The sequence below is a fragment of the Alligator mississippiensis genome, chromosome 1, assembly GCF_030867095.1.
Source record: "Alligator mississippiensis isolate rAllMis1 chromosome 1, rAllMis1, whole genome shotgun sequence".
Taxonomy (NCBI): Eukaryota; Metazoa; Chordata; order Crocodylia; family Alligatoridae; genus Alligator; species Alligator mississippiensis.
Genome location: NC_081824.1, coordinates 198,526,054 through 198,550,633, shown reverse-complemented (window position 1 = coordinate 198,550,633; position 24,580 = coordinate 198,526,054). Strand labels below are relative to the sequence as shown.

Here is a 24,580-nt window from a genome sequence, read left to right as displayed (position 1 = left end):
GGAAAAAAGAATAGTTAGTCCCAATCCATTTGCTTGTTTATATCCCTCTGTTCTTTAGGCTGGTAAAATGACAAAGCTAGGAATTTTGTTCTGGGTACCCACAGAATCATTGACTATAATTAAAGGACATGATTAACAGGTTTTTAAGGATGCATGTACTGTACAGCAAAAGACTTATGTCTCTGCATGTTCCCCTCCTTCTCCCCTCACTGTTGGCTATTATCCAGTGTTCTAGCACCCCTCTAAACAATGACAGCATCTTATCAGCAGGGTATTCAAGCTTCTACCAGTCTGGAGCCTGGAAATGTAAATCTACACAGGAATTCAGATCTCCCTGTGGGCGCTGCTCAAATGCATCATTAGCCAAAATACTGATGCAGCACTGCTGTATTGTAATCTTGCCTGAGAGATCAGGTTTTGGAGAGAAAGCACAATGTCTGCTCCCTAAGTTACACTGGAGAAGTTTAAACGAAATTTGAAAAGTTACTGTAAAATTGGCCTTGGGGGCATATAGTACAATCATCTCCAGGATAGCATTATTTCAAAGCCTAGTTGGGACAGTTTAGCTTGCAGCTGATGTTATAACTTGCTTAAATATCTGATAACATAAACAACATATGTAGATAGTCCCCTTTATACAAGGCACACAATTTTTCCAAAGCGAGGAAGGAGTTGAACTGTAAAAAAACCCCAGTTATCTATCAAGTAACTAAAAGTACTTCTACGGTGTTACTCTATAACCATCAGCCCAATTCAAAACTTTTTTTTTCCTATTCTGTTTAAAAGCTCTGGATGCGGCTTTTACCAGAGCAACCCTCGGAAATCATAGTACAGAAATGTAACCTTCCTATTTCAGATTGCTAATAAATCAGCCACAATAAATGGGTTTGAGAGATAAAGGCTCTGATGCTGTCCCTTTTGAATTCAGCAGCAAAACTGCCACTTATTTTAACAGGGAGCAAGCTAGGGGGAAAAAAAGGACTAAGAAAAAGCATGCACAGGGAAATGTTTAGGGGGCTCAGCACAACATTTAGACTGTATCTAAATCTTGCTAACCAGGAAGAGACTGCTCTACAATAATTCCAATGTAAATAGGGCTGTTGTGGAAATCTGTCATTCAAAAGTAAATGTTATATTACAGGGAGGCCGGAAGGATGCAAACAAGCTAACATTTTGTTGATTAAATGAAGGAGTCAGTAGTAACTTCAACAGATAAAAAGTTTTGGATTTTTTGGGTTTTTTTTATCTAGAGCATTTATTTTATAAATATTTACCTCGTCATGAGTTTCCTGTTTCTTTAAACCAGCACACTTGGTTATTATAAGCTCATGGCATCTCTTGTGGACTACACAAGTGCAAACTGTAAACAAAAATGGGATGAAAGAATGAGTTTTCATGAAAACAATTTTTAATGTAAAACTTGAAGTCATCAGGCTAAAGATGTTGGACCCCTTTTCCTGTGATCTGAAAGACACAGGTCAAAAATGGCTTCTGATTTTAGTTAAAGAACCCTGACTTACAAATGCAAGGTTCCCAGCATTTTCTGAAGATCAGAGCCTTTTACAGGATCAAGGGTTGGGCAAGCAAAATCTAAAGCATCTAACAGTCTACACCACTTTAAAAAATTCTCAGCTATAAGTGTATTTCTCTCACTAGACAGTGATTTGTATGACCATTATTATTTATTAATTCTACAAAGAGTTGTGCATGACCTCAGCACCCTACAAAACACAAAGATAAAGAGAGCCCTTGCCTTTAATTCCAAAAGAAACACAAAGATGCTTAGGAGAAAGAAAAACAAAACTATTTTATCAGTAGGGGTTACATATATGAAAAGAATCAGACATGAAAATATATCCACAAATATGACAGATGAGATAAAAATTAAAAGGGCTGATCAATGCATGATAGAAGAGTAAAGTGACTTCTATTTGTGGCACTGGCCACTTTTGAAAATGGGATACTTGACTAGGTGGACCTTTAAGATATTACAGATACCTTACAGTAATTTCTACTTTATGGGGAAAAAAAGAAACATGGTCTGCTTCCCCCCCCCACACAAGAAAGTAATTTTTCCCGCCATCCCTCTTATAACAAGAAAGTGACATCTTGCTCAAAGCTTCAAAAAAATATAAATTTTTAGAAAAATTAGGTAGTCAAAGCATGGAAAATATCATCCCCAAAGGTGACTCTTTTCAAAAGTTCTAAGCATGGGAAATGAAGAGATAAAAATGGAAACACTTTTGCAGTCTTAACTACAACCGTTGCTATTGATGACCTCTATAATTATCTAATGTAATTACAGTCATTACAATTACCTAGTATGTCTCATCCAAAAATCATAAAATGCTTCGAGCAGAGACTTCTTCATTTTATAGATTAAAAAGTGAGAAAAATGGTTGATGTTGTTATAAAATAAGGTCCCCTAACTTTGGATATCCAGAGACACACACACCTAGGATCTGATTTTCGGAGACACTAAGTAAGCATTCTTCCCACTGACTCCAAGCCACCCAAAGTTGCAGAACACTATTGGAAAATCGTGTTGACGGTAAGTGATCTGCTCTAAATCACAAATTGGTGACTGATTCTATGATAAAATCTACATATTCTGATTCACAGTCCTGTGTTCCAGTCATGCCATTGTACTTTCTGATAAGCAAAACTTATTTACACACAATAATGACACATTAGTATCTATTCAAACTTCTCTCCATAGACTCTCTTACCTTGACATTGATATCCCTGTTTTCCTATTACACCCCTGTAGATAAGAACATAAAGCAGTTTAGAAAATGTAAGATACACAGATAAAAAAAAATAGATTTTTTTCCTTAGTCTTTTTGGTCCGATTCATGGAAAGTTCAGTCAACCCACAGCCTACACACTGCATCATTGGACTCATTTCCATATCATTTTCTCAGTATGAGAAAAAGGTACATCATATGATTGGGGGTGAATACACCATCTGGATCATGTACTCTGTGCATTCCTACTTACTCACGGACAGTTCTCCCTCGACTGCACAGATGGAGACCTAATGAGCTGAAACTTCCATTTGCTGATGTTTTTCTTAAATTTCCAAGATTATTATTAATTATTATTTGATTTGCTAAAATGTCTAGAAGCTTTATTCATGGATGAGGCCATCAATGTGCTATGCACTGGGAAGACACAAAGGAAAAATACATGGGTCCTTCCTCAAACAGCTTACAAGCAGTACTCTCAGCATTTTGGCAACCCTAACCATAGTCAAGTTCTTTTTGCATACATCATAGCTAAGAAGAATGTTAAACAAGGAACTGAAGAAAGACAAGGGTTCAGCTCTACAAATGTTAATGGGGATCACTTGCCAAGAATGGCAACATGGATGGTGCTTGTCTGAATATTTATCAAGGGAGTGATGGCATCAGGAGCTACTCTGAAGTGAGAATCAACCTACTGATACTGTATAAAAGATGCTAGGTATGTAGAAGATAGGTCATGAAAAGACTCAAGGACAAGACAAGCAGCTTATGTTTGATGTGGTAGAAGGAAGACCAGCATAGGGATGCAAAAATGGGTGACCGTCAAATGCATAGGCTAGGAAATGGTTACTGAGCCGCACTGAGCCAGGACTCCATTTGACAAACTCAGAAAAGGGGATACTGCAATAATCAGGGTGTGATATGATAAGAGCCCTAACAAGAATTTTATTTGTATGGATGGATTTAGAGATGGCTTGAATGTCAATATGACCTAGAAGAGGTCATAGTTGAAGATATTCACAGTGATTGAGAAAGCGGAGGGGGCAGGAAAGGGGAGATCATAGAATCATAGAAGTAGGGTCAGAAGGGACCTTGTAGATCTTCAGGTCTGAGCCCCTGCCCGGACAGGAAGAAAACTGGACTCAAATGACCCCAGCCAGGTAGGCATCAAGCCGTGTCTTAAAGACCCCCAGGGAAGGAGCCAGCACCATTTCCCTTGGAAGTCGGTTCCAGAATTATTATTCTGGAGCTCTTTAAAAATTGATAAGTATGCACAGTTTATAAGCTGTCTCTGGATCCCCTTTTGGAATGGGGAAAATACCCTAAATGCTCACAAGATAAATGCAAGTACAAGAGGCATACCTGGAGGTGCTGTTTCCATCTCTGGCATTTTATGCGTGCCTTTATATCAAAAGTGTGACATTTGTAAAAGACAATTACATCTGGTTAACATAATGTATTCAGAGTGAATACACATGACTCTAGGATGTCCAAAAGAAAGAAGCTTTATGTGTACCTTTTGCCCACTGCAGTTTCTCCCTAAAACATCTTCATTAGCCCAGGGCACAAATATGCAGTCCTTTCTCATGCAAGTTCAGCTGACTTCACATGCGTAACTTCAGTCTGATGCATTAGGTTTGTTAGATCAGTAGTTTTGTCATCAGCTGAATGGCTGATGTGAGTAAAGGCTGCAGGGTCTGGCCTCAAGATTTTAAGCTCTTCAGAATAGGAATTCTGAGCTAGAATCTGGAATAACTAGCAGAGTTACTCTAGATTTATGCTGGAGTACTGAAAGTAGAACCTGTCCCCATGCCTACTCTTCATCTGTAAAGTAATACAAACTTAAACTTACCTATAATACAAAAAGTAAATCTTGACTGATGTGCCTAGCTCAAAGCAATATAGTTTCATAGTTGGTAGGGTCAGAAGGGACCTGAGCAGATCATCAAGTCTGACCCCCTGTCATGGCAGTAAAGAGTACTGGGGTCAAACAACCCCAGCAAGGTGTTCATCTAGCCTCCTCTTAAAGACCCCCAAGGTAGGAGCCAGCACCACTTCTCTTGGAAGTTGTTTCCAAATCCTAGCTGACCTGACAGTGAAGCAGTGCCTCCTGATATCTAGCCTGAATATAATACTATGTTAATTAATCTGTGAATTTTAGACTGACAAGCTGACATTTAAACAACAGGTGTCCAAAGAAACCAGCCTAAGCACCTGCAACTTTGATCAGCTTTACAAAGATGCATATATACTCCATTCTTCTCAACATGTGGCCACTTTTTTGTACACTTGGTTTGACATTTTTTGCCAAATCTGCACTCCAATGGAAAGAACCCTGTAGAGACTGACCTAGAAGTTACTAAACATAGAGGCCCACCCAGAACAAGAATAGTAGAATTACTTTCATTTTGTCTCTCATCAGAGCTAGAATGGGGTGGCTCAGAAGTCAAAAGTTCACCTTTGATGGTTGTCATAGGATACTAATGTGTACCGTAACCTAATTCAAGGTAGTGGTCTAGTTCCCAGTGACTTCAGTGAAGCCAGGATTTTATCCTTCCAGTATCTATTACAAGCAGACTCCTTTTCTCGAATCCTTTTCCTGAATGGTTTTTGTACATTAATTCACCTTCTGAGCCCTTAAACATGAAGGATTCATGCCCCAAACACCTAATATGATACCATTTTTCTTTTTTAAAACATAAGTTTTTTAAAGCTTTGAAAACACTGACTGTGCATGCTTCTTCCTTCCTAGAAAAGCATTTAAAATGACCACCACAAGAGGGAGGATTATGAAACCACAGGGCCCAATTCAGTGTTTAATATCAACATAGAGCAATTTTATTGAGTTTATGGGGTCTACTATGGAATCTCAGTATTTCATTCATATTGTTTCAATTGGTGATTATTAGTTAGATGTTTTATTTAAAGAATTTTGAAGCAAAACATCATACCACAGCTATATAGGCTTTGCTTTTCTGTGGCATATTGCTGAAGTGATCCTAAAAGTATTAAAAATTAAGCTAATGGGCACAGTAGTGAATTACAGGAGTCACATCCATCTATTGTATGCTAGACAGGAGAGGGCACCATTGTCTGGCCTAGAGGAAAGCATAAATTGTATTGTTTATGATGGAAGTTTGACAGTTTACTGTTCTTATTTGCAAAAAACAGATGGAAACAGAATATTAAAACAAAGAGGAAAAGAGCTACTGATCAATTCTTTTAGTACTGCTCTAAGACACTATGGAACATTACTAATTCCAAAATAAAATGACATCTGAAAAAAGAAAAAAAGCTGAAAAGTTGAATATACCATATAAAATCTCTGCAGTGGGAACAGTACGTTGGTTGCCTAAGGTAGGTGGCCATGAACTTGTGTCCATTAACCTGATGGACTCTGCGTCGCACTGCACCCTGCCGTTTTCTGGGACGCATCCGCTCTCTGAACACACGTTCCTCATTGTCTTTGGGTGCTGAAAGAAAAAGGGAGAGAGGGGAAATGATAAGCATAAAATCATTCCAGGCATATATACTGAAGAACAGAAGTAGAAGGGAAAAAATTAAAATCAAACGTCTTAAAAAAATTCCCCCATATCCTGTAAATAGTAATGCAAAACAAGCCACTTTCATTAAATGTGATCTGGTCCTTAGCAGTGAAGGTATGGAGGGAGAAGGGGTTGCCTTATTTAGGATCATGAGAAATGAACCACAGAATAAATGGATTCTGCAAATTCTCTCATTATCCAAACACTTTGATTGTAAACTCCACTGGGTTAGCATCAAGTCTTCCTGATCTTCTTGTCCCAGACAGACTTTATCTCTGAAATAGGCAAAACAAAAACTCCAGGTCCAAATACACGGATCTTAGGAAGGTTCTGATTAAAATGTGGCTCTCTTATCCTCTAATTTCATTAGTTACCAGTGTGATGAAAGGAGGGGATTATCTCATCAACCAATGTATGTGCAAGTGCAAGCAAGTTGGAATAGGAGGTTTAAATTACTGCTTAAGAATCAAAATCCTTGTAAAGTATCTCTGAGATGCACAGGAGGAAAGGCATTATGTGCTGTCTAGTCAAGAAATGAATCACCTCCTTGCACTGTCTTGAAAATAAAACTCTCTGTCCTCTCCAAGGAGCTTTATATCCTTCAGACAACCAGTGAGGATGAATTAGCAACAAAAAATATTACAGTTGTGGCAATTCTTCATTTTATGTAATGACTGGGATCCAGTGGGTGAATCACATGAACATGCATGCTCCTGGAGGCTGGAGGGGTATGGCGAGCTCCTGCAGGTGACGGCAGTGCTGTAGGTGGGGGGAGCGGGGAGGCAGCGAGCGGGGAGCTCCTGCAGGCAGCTGTGGTGCTGTCAGTGGGCCGGGAGAGGGGTGTGTGGCAAGCGCTGACCATTGGTCGGCAACCACCTGCAGACGCCGCCGGCAGCATCAGTGGCAATCACAGACCATTTGCAGACGCCGGCAGCATCAGTGGTGGCCAGTGGCAATCACAGACCACTCACAGACGCCGCTGGCAGCATCGACAGCAAGGGGGGAGGGTGGCAAGTGGCGACCAGCTGCAGGCACTGCCGGCAGTGTCAGCAGTGCCTTTTCGCAGAGGGTGCACCACCACACTCAGGGGGTGCACATACACCCATGTGTACCCCCTATGCATCGCCAATTTACATGAATTAACAGTACAGAAAGATATGTGCCCATTTCTATCTTACCTTAAAACAAATCAAGCTCACCAGAATGAGATATATCTTCTGATCTATACCACAGAGTTTTGCTGAAGAATATAGTTTTATGACCATTATTTGACCCCATATTTAATGTATGAACTTCCTGAGCCATCAGGTCTTGCCTCTTCCTATCACTGATAGCCACTTCATAGCATCTCTTCATAAACTGATCAACTTCCACCTTAAAACTGCTTAGGTTTCTTGCCTTCACTAATCCTGGAAAGCTGCTCCAAAGCCTCAATCTTCTGAATGTTAGAAATAAGTTTACTCATTGCTAGTGCAGGCAGATTCTGGTAGGTCAGAGAGAAACTTCCAAAAGAAGAAAAAGGCTATTTCAGTTCCCACAAAATTAATGGCTTGGTTTTGCATTGCCAGGACTGGGCAGCATTGTAAGAATATGTACAAATGAAATTAAACATTTACAGGCTTATGTCAGATAATATTTCAAATGAAAAGGCATTTAATACTTGAAATTGTGAATCACTGCCTTTATTATGCTGAGGAATACAATCTACTTTGGTTTATCATATATTCTGTCCATTTTTGTTTACTATTAGTTCTGTTCTGGATAATTAACAATACAAACAGAATGAAAAATCAGAGAACAAACCAAGACTTTTACAATAACAAGTTTTTAAATAAATATTCAGAAGTCATCATTACTACTAAAAGATGCAAATGTAGAACAAAATTGCCTATTTTGTTTAGGAATGGCTATAAAACCATTTTTCAATTAAAGTGATTGACAACAAACTAAGGTTATGCATAAGCAGAGATTTAGACATTTAAATGAACTAATCATGCATATGTGCATAAGTGTATGTAAGAGAGTGTTAGTTTCTTTAAAGGCATTGATCCACAAGATCCAAAATTGTGTGTACTGCAGTTTGTGCCAATAGGTATGTCTGTGATAGTGACATTTAAAATTTTTTTAAGCCCCAAAGAAATCTATTCTTCCTTACATAACATCTTACAAATACTTCATGTGCAGAAATTAAAATTTAACTTTAGACACGATTCAATTTCAATTCAGTTTATTAAGCTTTAGACACAAGCATCTACCAGATGGCCCATGTGAAATTATTTGGTGCTTTTGGTTCCTAGTAAACAAATGTTTATGTCCCCACCCCTCCTGAAAATTATCCCTTCAATCAGTGCTTAGAAGGACTCTTATTCTCTCCAGTGAAGCCTCCACAGAAAGAGAAAGAACAACAGCTGGCCATCAATGCACTTTTAATTAATGCAGGGCACATCTACATGTGCCCCTGACTGAGCAGTTGGTACTGTGCAGTCATTTAGTACTTACTTTAGCAGTCCTGGCAGCACACAGGTTATTTTTTACGCTACTGCATGGTAGCTTGTTCCTACTGCGCAGTGACAGTGGTGTCATGGTTAGTGGATGCCAATGCTACATGGCCATAGGAATGAGCTACATCACCATTAGCTCATCGCTATGACGACATAGCATCTTGTGTAGACACACCTAAACTGAACTTGAAATTTCCAAGGACTCATCCCCTATGGGCAGGAAGGGTTTTCCTTCCAAGGGAGGAAACAGAAGATGTGTACCAAACATTTGAAAATCTCAAGATTTCTCGGTTCTTGCAGCAACCCTGTCTTACTTCTTTCCTCAGTCAAATGGTTGTACACAAACTTTTAAAATAAGAAATGTACATTATAACTCTTCTAAGTCATGCTGCCTCTGGTCCTTTGTTTACAACTGCTCATAGAAATCACAGAGAAGTAGAGCTTGAAGCAACCTCCAGAAGTCATCTAGTCCAACCCCCCTGCCTGAGGTAGGATCATCCCTATCCAAACTATACTATACAATCCATAAGCTAAACTCTTCATAAGACTACTGTCAACCCTGACCCAACACAAGACCTAATGCCCAAACCTGCCACAGGTAAAGCAGGGATCCACAACAGCCAATGCTCTGCTTCTGTAAAAGATTGTTAATATACACTTGAGATCCCAGGTAGAAGGCCATGACCCTCACTATAGGGGAAAGCAAAAACCCCCACAGTTTGTATCAATCTGACTGTGGGGTAAAATTCCCTCTTGAACCTAGATATGATGATCAGTCTGACCTCTTGCTTTGGCTCCTGCAGAAGCATTGGCATACCCCAGTCAAAATCCTCAGCCGTAGTTGCAGCTAACACCCAATGCCTTTGAGGGAGGCTTAAAACCACATGTAGGAAAAAAAGGGAGCGGGGGGAGACAACCAGCAAAGTCCAGAAGCATGGGAAATTCCCACAGTAGAACACAGCTGCACCTAGATGATCCCCAACTAGTGGCTGTCTGACCTCTTCTTGAACACCTCCAGTGATGGAGAGTCTACAACTTCCCTAATCATTCTATTCTACTACCTCACTATTCTAGCAGTGAAGACATTTTTCCTTATATCCAGCCTAAGCCTACTTTGCTGCCCTGCTCTCAGGACTGAGAGAAAGCATGGGGACTATAGGAGAGTTAACAGTGCAGTATCATTAACCTTTCAAAGTTTTACAGGAAGCCATCCATCTACTTGCAAATACAAAATTAAATGTTCTGAAAATCTATTGTTTAACAGTTGATATGGCAGTTAATCTACAAAGTAAGTTTGTGGGGAGGGAGATTGTTGCTCCATTTTGTGGTTAAGGTATCAACCAGTTTACAAGAAAAAAATGTCACTTACAGTTTTCACATTTTGGCTACACAAAAAGAATAGAAATGTTTTGTGGGTTATTTTTTAGAAAAATGTTACAAATATAGTTTCAGTATAGTACTTTCAACCCCCTCACATAAAAAGTCTATTCTAATAGAATCACAGGTCATTTATAATAGCTACAGGATGGTTAGAAACAAAGAATAAGGAAAGGAAAAAACCTATGTTTTTATTTGCTTAAAAATACAGACAAACACACTACAGTAATGCCAACATTAAATGTGTGGAATTTGGGGATTTTTCTGGCAAGGTTCATTTTTGTCATGCAATGGATTAGGCTAAGGTTCTCAACCTGTTTAGACTCAAGGCACCTCTTGATAGACTCAAGGCAGAAATACTAGCTCTTCATTTTTACTATTTTTTTACTACAGCAAAATAACAAAGCAACTCACCTGTTGCAAAGAACTCAAAAAACCATAGCAGTTCAGAAAGCTTTTAACACTAAACATTCCTATTTGAAATCTCTGGGTTTATTTTGTGAAACATGTTTCCATACCTAACTAGTGCTAAAACTGTGTTGCACCCCATGTCATCCTTGAAAGGATCCACCACCCACATCACCCTGGTTGAGAATCACTGGATTAGGTACTAGGTTTGGATCATAAGAGACTACGATTACACTTTTGGTTAACTCAAAAGTGAAAGTGAATTCAGTGTGTGGCAGTGCACCCATGACTTTAAGGGCTGGAGACAGGAAGCCGGCAGGTGACTGATTAAGGCAGCCATTTTCAGACAAAAGCAAGCCAGGTAGAGGCAGCAGTTACCTGCTTACAGCAGAGTCACATCAGCCAGCTGAGCTAGTGCTCCTGGAACAACTTGGAGGTAAGGGCAGGAAGTATGGGTATGGTTTGGAAGCTCCTGGTCCTGGGCATGACCTGAAACTGCCACCTGCCAGGGAAGGGTGGCCTGGTGGGACTCCAAGGAGTCCCCAAGAAATGCCAGGCCACTTACTTCCCCAGTGAAAGGAGGATAGGGGTGCCTTAACCCCAGGCACCACCATCTGGGACCTGAGCCCAGCAGGATCCCGGAGACCCCGAAGCAGGGTAGTGGTGTTATGAAGAGTGACCGTGTCTGGGCCCGCATACAGTAGGGTGCAGCAGGGTGTCTGAAGGACTGGGCGATTTGGGATACAGAGTAGGTTTGCAGAGGGCAGCTTGAAAGGCGGTACATGGACCGGCCCCAAAAATGTAAGAGCATGAGAGCAGTTGCCTGATGAGGGGCTAGAGGTAAAAGCATCCCAGTGTAGGCACAAGGTTACACCACACAGAGTACATGAACTCACGGGATCTGAAGTTGTTGCGTGGTAGCATTGGTGAGACAGTAGTGAAGCCTGAAGGCCCTAAGGGGTCACTCAAGGGGAGCAAGAGTGGTGAAGTGTGACCTAGTGATAGGCAGTATGTCAGAAGTCCCTGTGAGGGGTGAGGGGTGGGGGAGCTCGAGTGGCCCCTGTGAGAGGGGAGCAGCATGAGTGAGTGTGCGAGAAAGAGGTCAACAATGGACTGCATTTGCTCTGGCCTCAGACTGGGGAGCAAATATAAACAGAATGCCATCTGCAAGGCATGGGCCATGGTGTAGCGAAGGTTCACAGCAGTGAATAGAGCCCCTGGCATCAGGGCGGGGCATGGACAGCCTCCTGCTTATTTTAAAACATTCAAGTCATGGCAGGAAAGTTAGGGTAGACAGCCCCAGGCAGGTGAGCAGGCCAACTTGAGATCTGGTGTTGAGTTTAACCCCTGTCACACAATGGTTCTAAACTACTCTATTGCAAACATTTGCCAACCTCTCCACTTACCATGGAATTTAACTTAACCATTAATCCAAAGAAGCTTATCAAACATACAATTCTACAGTATACATCCAGAATGCTACAGTATCTCTATTGTAATGAAATGTTGGATCACGACCACAGAACACTGCAGTAACTTTGCAGGCTGAGAACTGGATGAGCTGGTCAGTGGACAGAGCTGTGTCTGACAGTTCCTGAAGCACTTGCTGGCTTGCATCTGATTTCTTTAAGTACTAACTATGCTCTTAAAATTAAACAGCATTTGATATATATCATGAATGGTAATGTTCAATAGGGGGTAGCAGAGTAGCTGTAACTCCTATTTGACTATTTTGATGCTATTTCAGGAACACAAACTGTAAAGCACCAAAATTTTTCTTTGGTTAGTGGTTCAGCAATAGCTAGAAAAAATGAAGAGAACTATACTGTGTCAAAAAAGGCTGGGGGAGTGTCAGAAAAATCCCTGAAAGGTGCAGCCAGACAATGCTCTCAAGGTTTCCTTTGGAAAGAATTAGCTTGTCATGCCATATTAAAAACCAAATGCAGCTGCAGTTGACTATAAAGAGCAGAAAAATTAATTACAAATATACGTCAAATAACAATGTGGTTATTCTCGCAATGATTTCATGCATTTTGCAAGATGATGCACTTGAAAGTGCTTTTGGGAAAAACACATTGCCACATGAGTAGGAGTTTGGAAGTAGCAGTTCTACTAGTCATACAATTCAGTGTGTGAAATATTTGTACATTTCTATTTAGTGGAGTGAAAAAAATACTGGAAAGTACTGTACAGCTAAAATAATTTTCTGGAGATATTTTCTAATTGCTCTTGATAACTAATTAGGATTCATTTGAATATATTTTATAAATAAAATGGCAAATGACAGGCATGGAAGAAACTAAAATACATATGTAGCCCAGCCGCTACATTGTTTTCTATTTTGAAAGAATAAATCAAAGTTAGCTGTTTAACATAACTTTATTTAAAGTGCTTACTAGTGTCTAATACAGAAATCTTCTCCCTTACAGTATTTCCTTAAGAATCCATAGTTATTTACTCATTAAAAGCTGTTTCTTTAGGCAAAAATAAATTTAGTTTCCTCAAGTCTTCCTTATAAATCCTTTAGTCCATTTATTGCTTTGGTTTTCCTGTTTGATTTTTTTTTATTTCCACTTTCATATTATTTTCAAGAGAAGGCACCAGAAATATGCATGGCAATTCATGCAGTACAGCAGGAAATACAGCTTAATGCATTTAGACAACACATACGCATCCAAAAATCAAAGCCTTCCTATTTTCAAGGGTCAATCCAACTTCTCAGTAGAGTTCTTAAACCCTATTTCCTCCCTGAATTTCTTTCATAAGATCATGAACTTCCGTTTCAATTTACACCAAGAACTACTGGGTTGTTTGTTTGTTTTTCTGCTGTTCTTGATTTCCAGAAGACAAATAGCATATAATGCCCTATATAATTTGTATATCTATTTACATGGACAACAATCATTTAGACTGCAATCCTGTAAAGACTCACATGTTAAGTTTCCTGAGTAGTCTCAGGAAAGTCAACAGAATTATTCTAAGGGACCCTCTACATATGCAAGTAAAGGCATGATGGGATCTAATAAGTACAATCCACACAATCACACCTCCTGCCACATGTGCGCGGCAGGAGGTGTGACTGTAGGATGAGGCATTAGATTGAGGCTTATAGCTGGTGCAGGGGGAGCCCAATCCCGAGCTCCCTCTGCATCAGCAAAAAGATTGCAGCTGCCATGATATACCAGCTTCAGGGGGTGCATGAAACCCCTGCAGCTGGGAGATTGCAGGTGCTGCAATCTCCCAGATGCAGAGGTTTCATGCACCCCTGAGGCTGGGAGATCATGACAGTTGCATCTTCCAGTCCTGTGGACTCTATACCCCTCCATGACTGGGAGATCACAGCTGCACCCCACAGCCGCTGGGATGCGGCTGGGTCCTAGCACTAGGATGCACACTGTGGGGACCCAGCATCTGCAGCTGCTCGACTCTGGGTATATGAGCAGAAATAAAAGTGGGTGTGCTGCACCAATGAAGACCCTGGTTCTGCCCCTGCTACATTCTGACTCCCCCCTCCATGTGGCTGCTAGAAAGAAAAGAAGGGGAAAAAGCTATTGCCATCTTATAGAGTCTTCATGCTTCTATTCTGGACAGAAAAAATAGCTTCCTCTCTTAAAGCACACACCCCAATTTTGGAAGGCTAATTTGTTGGGGGGGAAAGGTATGTGTGAGATGAAAGTAAATATGGTATAATACATGGGCAAGCTCCTGTAAGACATTGCTCTAGGCTTTCAGTCCTTCATAACCATATCAGTTTCTTTTTAAAAAATACCTGTTTAACTAGATTACAACAGGATGGAAGGAAAATATTGTTTTATGGCAAACTGAACTTAAAAATGTATTGAAACAGATATTTTTTTCTTTGCATCTTTATCTTGTGGTAGTCACTTGTAATAAGGAAGCCAGAAAACCTGGTAACAGAGGCCTGGAGTTGATTTAATTTGGGTATTGTTTGAGCTAACGGGAACACTTGCGGTTTCTGATATTCATCGTTTCTGCTTCTGAAATTGGGGAAAATTCTTAAAGTCATTTTAAAATGAAAGCAACAGCACATCTGGACAACATAAACATGGCTGCTATGATGTTATGTTTGCACTTCTGTAACAGCACAGACTCTAAGGGCATTTCATTCTGTGTACTTGTTCAAAGTCTCAGGATTAGTGGTCCTCTGTACATGGAGCTAACAAACCAGAACAACCAGTTGAAGTAAGAGCCACCACAGTCTTGTGTGCTAACAATAATATGAGGCCAACAGTCTGAACTCCACTGAAGTGGAGTGCAGTATCTACATAGCTACAGGCTTTGTATCCCTGAAACACAATGATCAGAGAGGCAGCAGTCCAATCTGCCCTTACCTGAACAAAATTATTTGGTTCAAATGAGAGATTTTTCTTATTATACATCAGAAACATATTATACATTGTCCACCTGTTCAGGCATGCAACTCCCAATAACATAACCAAGCAGACCACCTAACGGTTTAATATTTAATGAAGACCATAATGTTTTAAAGGAACAGAGAACTATGAATACAGGCAATTTAAACAAAAAGCTACTATTCCTATAATTAAATCCCCTGGCACTTTTGAGGGTTTCTTTTGTAAAAGATTTGCACAAAGAGAACTGAAGGAGAACTGGCAAACTAGCTAAATATGTGGGGGAGGAGGGGAGAGTTTAAAAAAAATACTCTATAGATACTAAACATAAATAACTGACAAAATTCACAAAGTAAATGAACTAAAAGAAACAGATACAGAGTGATAGAGAGAGAATCCCCCTCCTCACACACTTTTAATCCCTTCAAGTTATATTAATCTTGGGCATCACTTGTAGCACTAAGAGGTATAAACCCTTGCCAGACAGATGTTATTTTAAAGTCAAATAGCATTACTTAAATAAAGATTTTTGTTGCTAGACCTATCACAAAGACCATACTTTGGCCAAAAATTTATGTCACTAGAAATGCGTCAGAAAAGTACCTGTGAAACTACAGATTTCCTAACATCCATTTCACATCTCAGGGACTTCTGATGCTATTTTACCTTCCAAGACTTTATTTTATATTCTGTCCTGAGAGAAAAGTATCTTCAGTGTGAAAAGCATAAATTTCACAGAAATGGGAAAAAAAAAAAAAAATCAATAATGCACTGAATATTCAGTGATACCAAATAAATCTGCTTCAGAGGAAATGCCCCTGCAGCACTAACCATACATCTGAACCCCCATACTACAGACCCTCATTGGGTCTCACCAATGAAGGACTCAACTCTACAAAGAGATGTGTGCAGGTGGATCCTGAGCTCAGTCCCAAAGGCTTCAGACAGGTTCTAAGCATATGGAGATATCTTCAGTATGGAGTATAAACACATCCTCAGACAGCCTCCACACATCTGTTACACCATGAGTCACAGGACTCTCCAGGTCTGGGAAGGCAAAAAGTTGACTTTAAATGACAAGTTCCCTTTTCTCTAGGTTGCCAGTTCTTTACCTTCAATTTCAAGGTCAGAGCAGATACTTTTTCCAACACAGACTGAGCAGTCCTCTTAATGTGTTTAGGATTTTTCCAAAATTAGAGCCAAGTCCTGCTCACCTTCACACCTGCCTGGGCAGTCCCACTGATGTCAACCATTTAATAAAGAATACGACTGGGCCCCAAGTGATGTGGTTAAGCATTAAAAATGCTAAAGGAGAATTTTATCTTCATGGAGAGCAACAGCCACTATGCTGATCACTGCCTTCAGCACACTTCGATCCTATTTTATCTTTCCTCGAGTGTACAGTCTTGTGCTGTGCAATTTATAGTGGTTTTAGGAGATGAGTAATTTACAATCTCATCACCAGCAACCCAAACCCACTAAGTGCTGGGAAACAGATTTCAAGGCAATAAAGCATAATCTTTGCTGGACCTAAAATAGACTAAATAATTCAGGGCAGCAAGTTCTTTTATTTCAAAGTAATATGAAGGTCACTGCCTTCTGATGCTGATCTAAAAGTAGAGTTCTCCATAGGAATTTATCCAACCATTAAATTATTTCCTAAATTAAAGCTTTATTATGCTTTTGGTGTTACATGGTGCAACTGTTCAATAAATCGCCCAAGAACACAGATTTCTGATAGATCACTTTTCAAGTAACACATGAAGTATACATTTAAACCACATTCTTGCCCATGAGTCAAAGGTTAACAAGGAATTACAGTATAAAGACTACAATAAACATAATTTGTAAGTAAAATTATTAAAACAAATTTAAATTTAGAGAATTATGGTAGAGGCACTACATAAATCCAGAAGTGCTAGGGTTTTTATTAAATGGGCATGAAGCCCTATTTCAGCAAAGCCCTTAAACCTATGATTAAGTATACAAATAGTCCTATAGATTTGAGAATGACTGCTCAAATCTTTAAAGCTAAGCACATACTCAAGTGTGCTGAATCAGGCCCTAAGCACCTGTTGTAGTGAACAAGCAGAATTGTGCTAAACAAAATGTTCCCTTTCCAAAGGACTTATGTTCTATGGGCTCAGAAAAGAAAAAGACAGGACAGGATAAAACTGTGGTGTGTCAGCAGACAGTCATTACAGGTGGAATGTGTCCAAGATTATTTTTTATAATCCCAAGGAACTGTCAAAATTAAGAAACATAAGCACAAGGGATGAAACATGGAAATGTTCAATGTTCAAGTATTTTTATGTTTAGTAATTAGCAACCTGGCATCTAGCTACTGTAAAAGCAAACTAGATATATGCCATTTACTGGCCACTGGGGGCAGTGCTCCACTATTTCTTTAGCCTCAGCACTAGAAGGAAGTAATGGGGTCAACACCATGTTTCAGCCACCTTTACCCCAGGAAGTTACTGGTACTCATTGGATAGGAGGCTAGTGGGCCTCAGAGCCACGCTAGAAGTAGAAACAATGAGTGGAAACCCCTCCCTCACCTGGGATCAAACCGAGGTCTTCCTAAGTCCATAGCCAATAAGCTACACAGCGCCCACCTAGGTACTAAAAAGGATTAAAAAAAAACAAAACAAAAAAACACCAGCATGATCAGACTGCATGCTCAATGACCCTACCTACTGTAGACATGAATAAGGGCCTACTACAAATACAGTACCAAAAGAATGTTCAACCCTAACTTCTTATACCATGTTGCTGCTTTTGAATGCTAATGGGTCCCCCACCTGCTCCCTCCTGGTTCTTTAACAAACCTGAGGATGGAAAAATACATCCTGCACTGCCAGCTCTTGCCATTTTATTACAAGTTGTGAGATACTTGGTGCTTTGATCAGATGGACATCTCAGCTTTCATTAAATAAAATACTTTATTTACCTGAATCCAAGATGATTTTAAATTTAAGACAACCCTTCAATAATTAGATTCTATATATAGAAAATGTGTAAATGTGTTCATAATTTTCTATGTATAGAAACTAATTATTGGAGGACTTAAATACATCCCCCCTACTCTTACAGTGGCAGAGGCAGGCAGCAGCAGGGAGTAGGTGGGCAGGAGCCAAGGCATTCAAGCAACCTGATCCCCCCACTCCTTGACACCTGTGTTCCCCATGCCACTCACCTGCTGATGCCTGGCTCCCGGTGCCTGCCTGTAACAGGGAGCCAGTGGCTCCTGTTCCTTGAAGGTATAGGCAGCCAGGGAATCCTATGCGGCAAGTGCTTATTGCAGGGTTAACAGCCCAGCAATAGTAGAATAAGACAGAGCCCTCCTTAAGCAGTAGAGACACTGCTAAAGCAGCAAGGGCACAGCAGTAAGCTATCTTGAAGGCAGCCTGGTCACTAGGCCCAGACTAGAAACCCCTGTGGGTGGCTGGAGACTCACCTGACAGGAAGGGGCCAGGCTTAAGTGGCATATAACGCCTGCGCCTGAGCCCAGGCAAGCTATCTGGCTCTGCAGACAATACAAGGAAAAGTTCCTGCCCAAGAAGGCTGCAGAAGAGTGCCTGGCTGACAGCTGAGTTACTCTGGAAAGGTGCTGATGGCTTTCTGAGGAATACAATTCAGGGTAGGAGGAAGTTCTGTCATACAGCCAGAGAGCTAGCATTTATGTTTGGAACTGGTGAAAAGATAGTTTGCATTATACCTGGTAAGCTTACTCTTCTGTTATAGTTTAGATCAGTGGACTGAGTTGGGAGTATTAAGGGTGGAGGAGGTCCCAGCAGTACCCAAACAGGGCGGAGACCGGGCCAGGTGGCCCAGTGCCCAAGGGCAAGGGAAAAGGCCGGGGGGGGGGGGGGGGAAGTGCATAGATGGGTCAGAAGGACATATCTAGTGCTGGAAGGGCGGGTTTGGGAACCAGAGGTGTCTGGGACAGATACGAGCTCCCTCAGGAACCCAAGGACAACCTCCCTCTTCATAAATCAACTCATTACATCAAGACATGGCAGCGAGGGAAAAGGGAAGGGAACCCAGAGAGCCAGAGTGAGTACAGGGGCTGCCCAGCCACCAGGGGTGTTATGGCCACCCCTTGGGCTCCGTGCTGCTACACTGCCCCTCTGCCACTTGCCCCCTTGCTTCCTGCCCCCCAGCATCCTGCCTCCCTCCATTGCCTGAACCCTTCCTACGGGGCTTGCCCCCTCCTACCACTGGTGTGTGCCCCCTCCCCCCGCCTCTGCTTTCCTCCCTTCACTACTGCTTACCTTCAGTCATGGCTCTGGCTCTGACGGTCTCCAGCCCCAGTCAGCCCTGAACCCTGCCTTGTACTTGAATCTAAGATGGGGAGGTGCCCCCCCATGGTGAATGAGAGGAAAAACTTGTCTTGGATTCAAGTAAATATGGTAGCAAGTTTCTAATCCTCATGGTTGCTGAGCAAAGTGTCAAAGTATGATCCAAGTGCATACTAGAGACTAATAAAACCCAAAGGCAAATAAAGAAAATCCCAAATAACATATTAAAAAATACAGGATTTGGGGGGAACTTCTGACTTTTGAAAGCTTGTGAGTGGCTATACTGTACATAATGAGGCCATAAGACTGATGGAGAGGACAGTTTGTAGGACCATGAATCTTCAACTATTCTACTTTCTCTTGAATCATCCAAGCTTCCTCCTTCCAACGTTTAGTCTGGGGACACTCACTGTTCATCCACCTTTAGAAAGTGCCTTTTCTAGGCATTTTCCGTAATTTTCTAAACAAGCTGCTTTTCTATAAGCCTGGGCACTGCTAGTGGTTAACTAAATGCATTCACATGTCTAGTTGTATCTTTCAATAGACAGTCAGGATTTCAGAAAAGCTTGTTTGGAGCTGCTTGAAGTAGGCTTGATGGCTTGTTTCCATTTTGTCTGACCTCTGGCCGTTATATCTCTAGTGAATGTAAACTCATTGAGGGAGAGTTGGCAAATGGCCTTTGAAAAGGCTACAGATGTGTTGGTTAAGATGCATTTTGTTTTTCTGTTAAAGCTGATGCAGTGTTCAAGGGTGCATGACAGACTCACCGGCAAAAACAGCTGGCAAGTGCAAAAGATGTTGGAGGACGAAGAAACCTGACTTTGGGAATTGAGAATAAAAGGAGTGGAGGTTGAATGGAGAAAGAGACAGCTGTCATGCTTCCAAAAAAGAGAGAAAAAAAATAGAAAAGGAACTGGACTTCATGAAAGAAGGGGAAGAAAGAGGCAAGTGAAAAAAGCATGAACTAGAACAGGGGTGTTGAATTCATCTGGCCCTGCTGGCCAGATGAGTGGCATGGGGTCAGTTCATGGGCAGAGGCAGAACCCACCCAGGCTGGGCTGAGCAAGCACTATGGGGGGTGCACCCCAGGACCCAGCCCAAAGAAGTAATACATGCAGTACAACCTGGGACCTGGCCTGAGCAAGCACCATGGGTGGTGCACATCCTGGGCACTGTGTGCAAGGATGCTCCAGCACAGCAAAAAGTGCTGCAGCAGAGGTTGAATTATGGGGCTCTGCAGGCCAGATCCAGCCCATGGGCCATATGCTTGAGACTCCTGGACCAGAAAAATATCCATAGTGACCCTGTGCTCCTGTCTGACAGCACAATGGGAACAGATATTTTATTTCATTTATGAATGCAACTTGGGTTTCAGATTACATAGCAAATCAGCCTCAGTTTAAACTGAATTTACTCTACACCGAGGGAAAACGACTTCCATTATCTCAACTAGTAGAGTCAATACATAAATAATAGATTACCAATGGGAAAGCAAAGAGGAATATTGTTTTTATAGTCATATGGGATGAGTCCTTTTGACCCATCTTGTATGGCTATAGGAAAATGGTTAATCCCATGCACAAAACAGGTATGCTAAGACAGTAAGCAGGCTGTGACATTACATCTGCTAAGGCATTTTTTAAGTTCTTTGGCCAGATTTTCAGCTGATGGAAATTAATATGGGAAACCTGTTTTCAGACGGGCTATGCTGATTTACACCAGCTGATGATCTAGCTATTATTTTTCCATCTGTCATAATAGTTAGTACTAATACAAATCATATTAAGAGAAAGAAATGGGTAAAATGTTGCAGATATAAAATGTGATTTATTCTTGAAACTGCCTATACTAAAGGGAAATTCTATGATATTAATTTACAGGAAGTGATTGTTTTCCTACTTCAGAAAAATCCTCCCTCAATCTGTTATTTTTTAAGACCTAAAATTATTTAGTTCAGTTAACCAAATCCCAATACCAACCACTTGTAGGCTGCACAAAATAAGTGAAAACTCTGAAGTAGAATTAATCAACATGTGTGGGAGAAAATGTACTTCTAACTTCTATTTCTTAAACCTGTAAACTTTCCAAGAAAAATATTTGTTAAACTCTGGGCTGTGCATCTGAACAACGTAGCTGAAACAGAAAACAGTACAGGAGAAAGAAACCAAAATATCCATATCCCTGCACCACCTCTCTATAAAAATATACTACTCAAACACCATGCAAGATGCAAGTATAACTTCCTACCAAATCATTTTGGGGAAATATAAAAGAATCAAGATAGAATGAATACAAAGGCCAACACCATTCTTAGAACAAAGAAAGGGCAGTATCTTTTGGTGGCTTATTTTTTCCCCCGTCTCAAGTTATTCTGACTACAAAAATTGATGTTTTCATTGCTTTTTGCTTTATTATTTTGTTTAGCTACCCCTTGTTAAACATTGAGTCGCTGTTCTACAGTAATTGTTCAAAGCACTACTCTTTGCAAGAGTGATACCAGATTGTGCAGTGTTCTTACTGGAAAATCCCTTCACTGACATTTTGAAAGCCATGTGGGAGAGGGTTTTTTTCCCCCCAAAAGCAAAACACACACACACCAAAAAACAAAACAAAACAAAAAAAAAGACAAAAACAAAAACAAAATCACTGTATACTTCATACCTACCCAAATCCAGGTGCTTCCTCATATCACAAAACAACTGAATTGCATTTGTTTTAGTAGGTTTAGCAGATAATCAGATGAATTATTTTTACTGGGCCAAAAGTTATCCATCATAATACCCATTCTAGGAAATGGGGCGACAGAATCACAAGAGTAAGAATTTGACCTATGCCATTTAAATTAGGGATAGATAGGCAAGTTTCTGTTTTCTTTCTCTGTCTTATCAAATGATAAAACCTTAATATGAAAACTAGTTGGAAATTGCCATTTTTAAAATTGTCATGGCATGTGGGTACTCTACATGTAATACTGCATAAATTCAAGAAATTCCTACCATCCAACACCTTCAAATATATTCACTCTATTAAAATTGAAATGTATTTACTCTAACAAGCACCTATGCAATTGCTGGATAAGGATATGGAAGGATAAGTAAAGAAAAGGAGGCTCCGGAAAATACATTTCGTGTTTTCTACTGTATGAACCTCGTAGACAAGGGGGGAAAGGCCACTGGTATTACTAATAGTGAAAAAGATTGTTGAAAAATAACCACATGTGCAGGGACAAAGTACAATTTTTCCATGCAAGTTTAATTTTATACATATATATATATAATATTTGGCACTACTTTTGTACTGACCCTTGTACCACTACAGGAAGCAGTGTCATCCATGAGTCCTGGTTGTGAAGCATGATGTTTAGGAGATGTGTTTCAGCACACCACAGACTTGGCAGGATAGGTGATGGCACTTAGTAGCTGAAAGCTGTAAAAACTTGGAAAAATCTCCAGAAAAAAACTAGGGCATTTGGCAAGTTTTTCAAGAGTTGATTTCTGAGAGGCTTTAATGAGCTTTTCCACTCAGTTTCTACATGTGTGAGTTACCTAAGAAGCTGTTAGCAGTTCTTTGAAAAAAAAAAAATTGACACTATTTTTCCTTAGGGAAAAATAAGTTAAAATAAGTTAAAGGGAGAAGTCCTCACATTTATTTCTCTAAATTAATTCTATACCTTGGTAGCAGATGCTTTTCAACATGACTTGAATCACAGCATTCAGCACTAATTTAGCACACACATATCTACAGTACTTAGAGTTTACTTTGAAAGTCAGAAGAAATTATTTTTCCGTATTAATAAATGGAGAGAAAAAGACCCATTGAAAGGACTCTCTTCTGCCCAATTCTCTCTCAGAATTGGAAAAAAACCTGAAACTGTTTAGACAAGAACTATCATGAAAGAAACCTACCCCTACCATAAGGAGTTATTTAAAAAACATATTAATACATATTCCTGTAGATAGGAAGGAATACAATTAATTGGATGGGGTTTTTTTAAACAAGATATTCACTTTTTTCAAAATACCAGCAGCCATATTAAAAAAAAGTGTAATTTAATTTGAGAAGTAGGTATACAAGTAATAGTAAAAAGGTATGTTTCAGTCAATGACAGCATAAGACAACACGCTGTTGAATATTCTGTTTCATTTTTTAAGCAGCCCAAGAAACAACTTTCAAAAGAATTCAATAAAAAAGAAAAATCTGAAGACATTTTTCATCAACCAGAGTGAGAAAGTTCACCATTCCTGATCTTTATTACTTCATTAATTTCTTTTACAAGAAAAGAAAAATCTGCTTTCACCATTTGATTTGGTGAAATTACAAAGTACACAGTAATATTACATTTGTATCCTCTAATAGGAACACAGTCCTATAGCAACAAAGTTTGGCACCCAGGGCAAAGCCCACAGCGGCAGCCCGCTCTCGCCCTATGCACATATCTGGAGGGCACATGCCCGCCATGCTTGCCTGGGAGTGCACACAGCAGTGGGATTCACCCTTCCCTCATCCCTGTGCCCCCACCCCAAACAAGCCGTTGACCCCTCCTTCCGACAGTACTGGGAACACGCACACATTTTTGTTCTTTACTGTATTTGGCCTGTTCAAGTGTTTGGAGAATCAAAAATAAATGGACTAACTTCCCAAACATGACTACTGATTAGTGTAGCTCAGCTTGTAGGTACCTAAACCAAGTCACATTAGGGAGGCCTGACTTTCAGAGATGCACTGAATGTGCTCTCTCCATATCAGGCCACATCAGTGGATCTTAAATTCAGCCTCAGGGAACTAAAATGTCTACTAATTGCATTTGAAAACTCAGGGCCCATCATACTTGTCTATATGCATAATCCCCAGAGGACATGCCTAATTTCACATTGGAAAAGTTGGGTAAGCAGTTAGGCCAAAAAACGAGAGCATGATTCACAAGATAAACCCAGAGATTTGAAATAATGTCAAAAACATTTTGACCTGTAGTCTTCTCAGTTCTTTACAACACAATTGTTCTCTTATTTTCACATAGTCAAAAAATGACATAAAGCTAAGGGCTGGCATTTTCTGTGGGGTGCTTTGAATTTAAAGGTTGAGAACTACTGTCCTGGACTCTAAGGACAAAAGCAATTTTCAGTTTAACAGAAATTATCTCAAATATGCAAGAAATATGGTTAAAAGTAGACTTAACTGCTATTGCTCCATAAATGAATAAAGATCTGGAATTAAAACAAAAGTAGCAAATCAGTTTAGCATGCATCTACAGAACTAGAAAGTTCGAGTGAACATAAAAGCTAGGGACATACATTACACAGTTTAAGTGATCAGAAGCTGGTTTAATTC

General features: G+C 40.2%; 1 protein-coding gene across 2 annotated transcripts in view; it reads right to left on the bottom strand.

Moving 5' to 3' along the window:
• PRKCE (protein kinase C epsilon) overlaps positions 1-24,580 on the bottom strand; it is a 534,211-nt gene that overhangs the window by 211,150 nt on the left and 298,481 nt on the right. For both annotated transcript variants that reach the window (XM_019485358.2, XM_014610962.3), the window contains exons 3-5: positions 6,061-6,220; positions 2,730-2,764; positions 1,275-1,360 (exon numbers count right to left, since the gene is read on the bottom strand). In XM_019485358.2, coding sequence (XP_019340903.1) covers positions 1,275-1,360; positions 2,730-2,764; positions 6,061-6,220 — 281 coding nt within the window. The remainder of the gene's footprint in view (positions 1-1,274; positions 1,361-2,729; positions 2,765-6,060; positions 6,221-24,580) is intronic.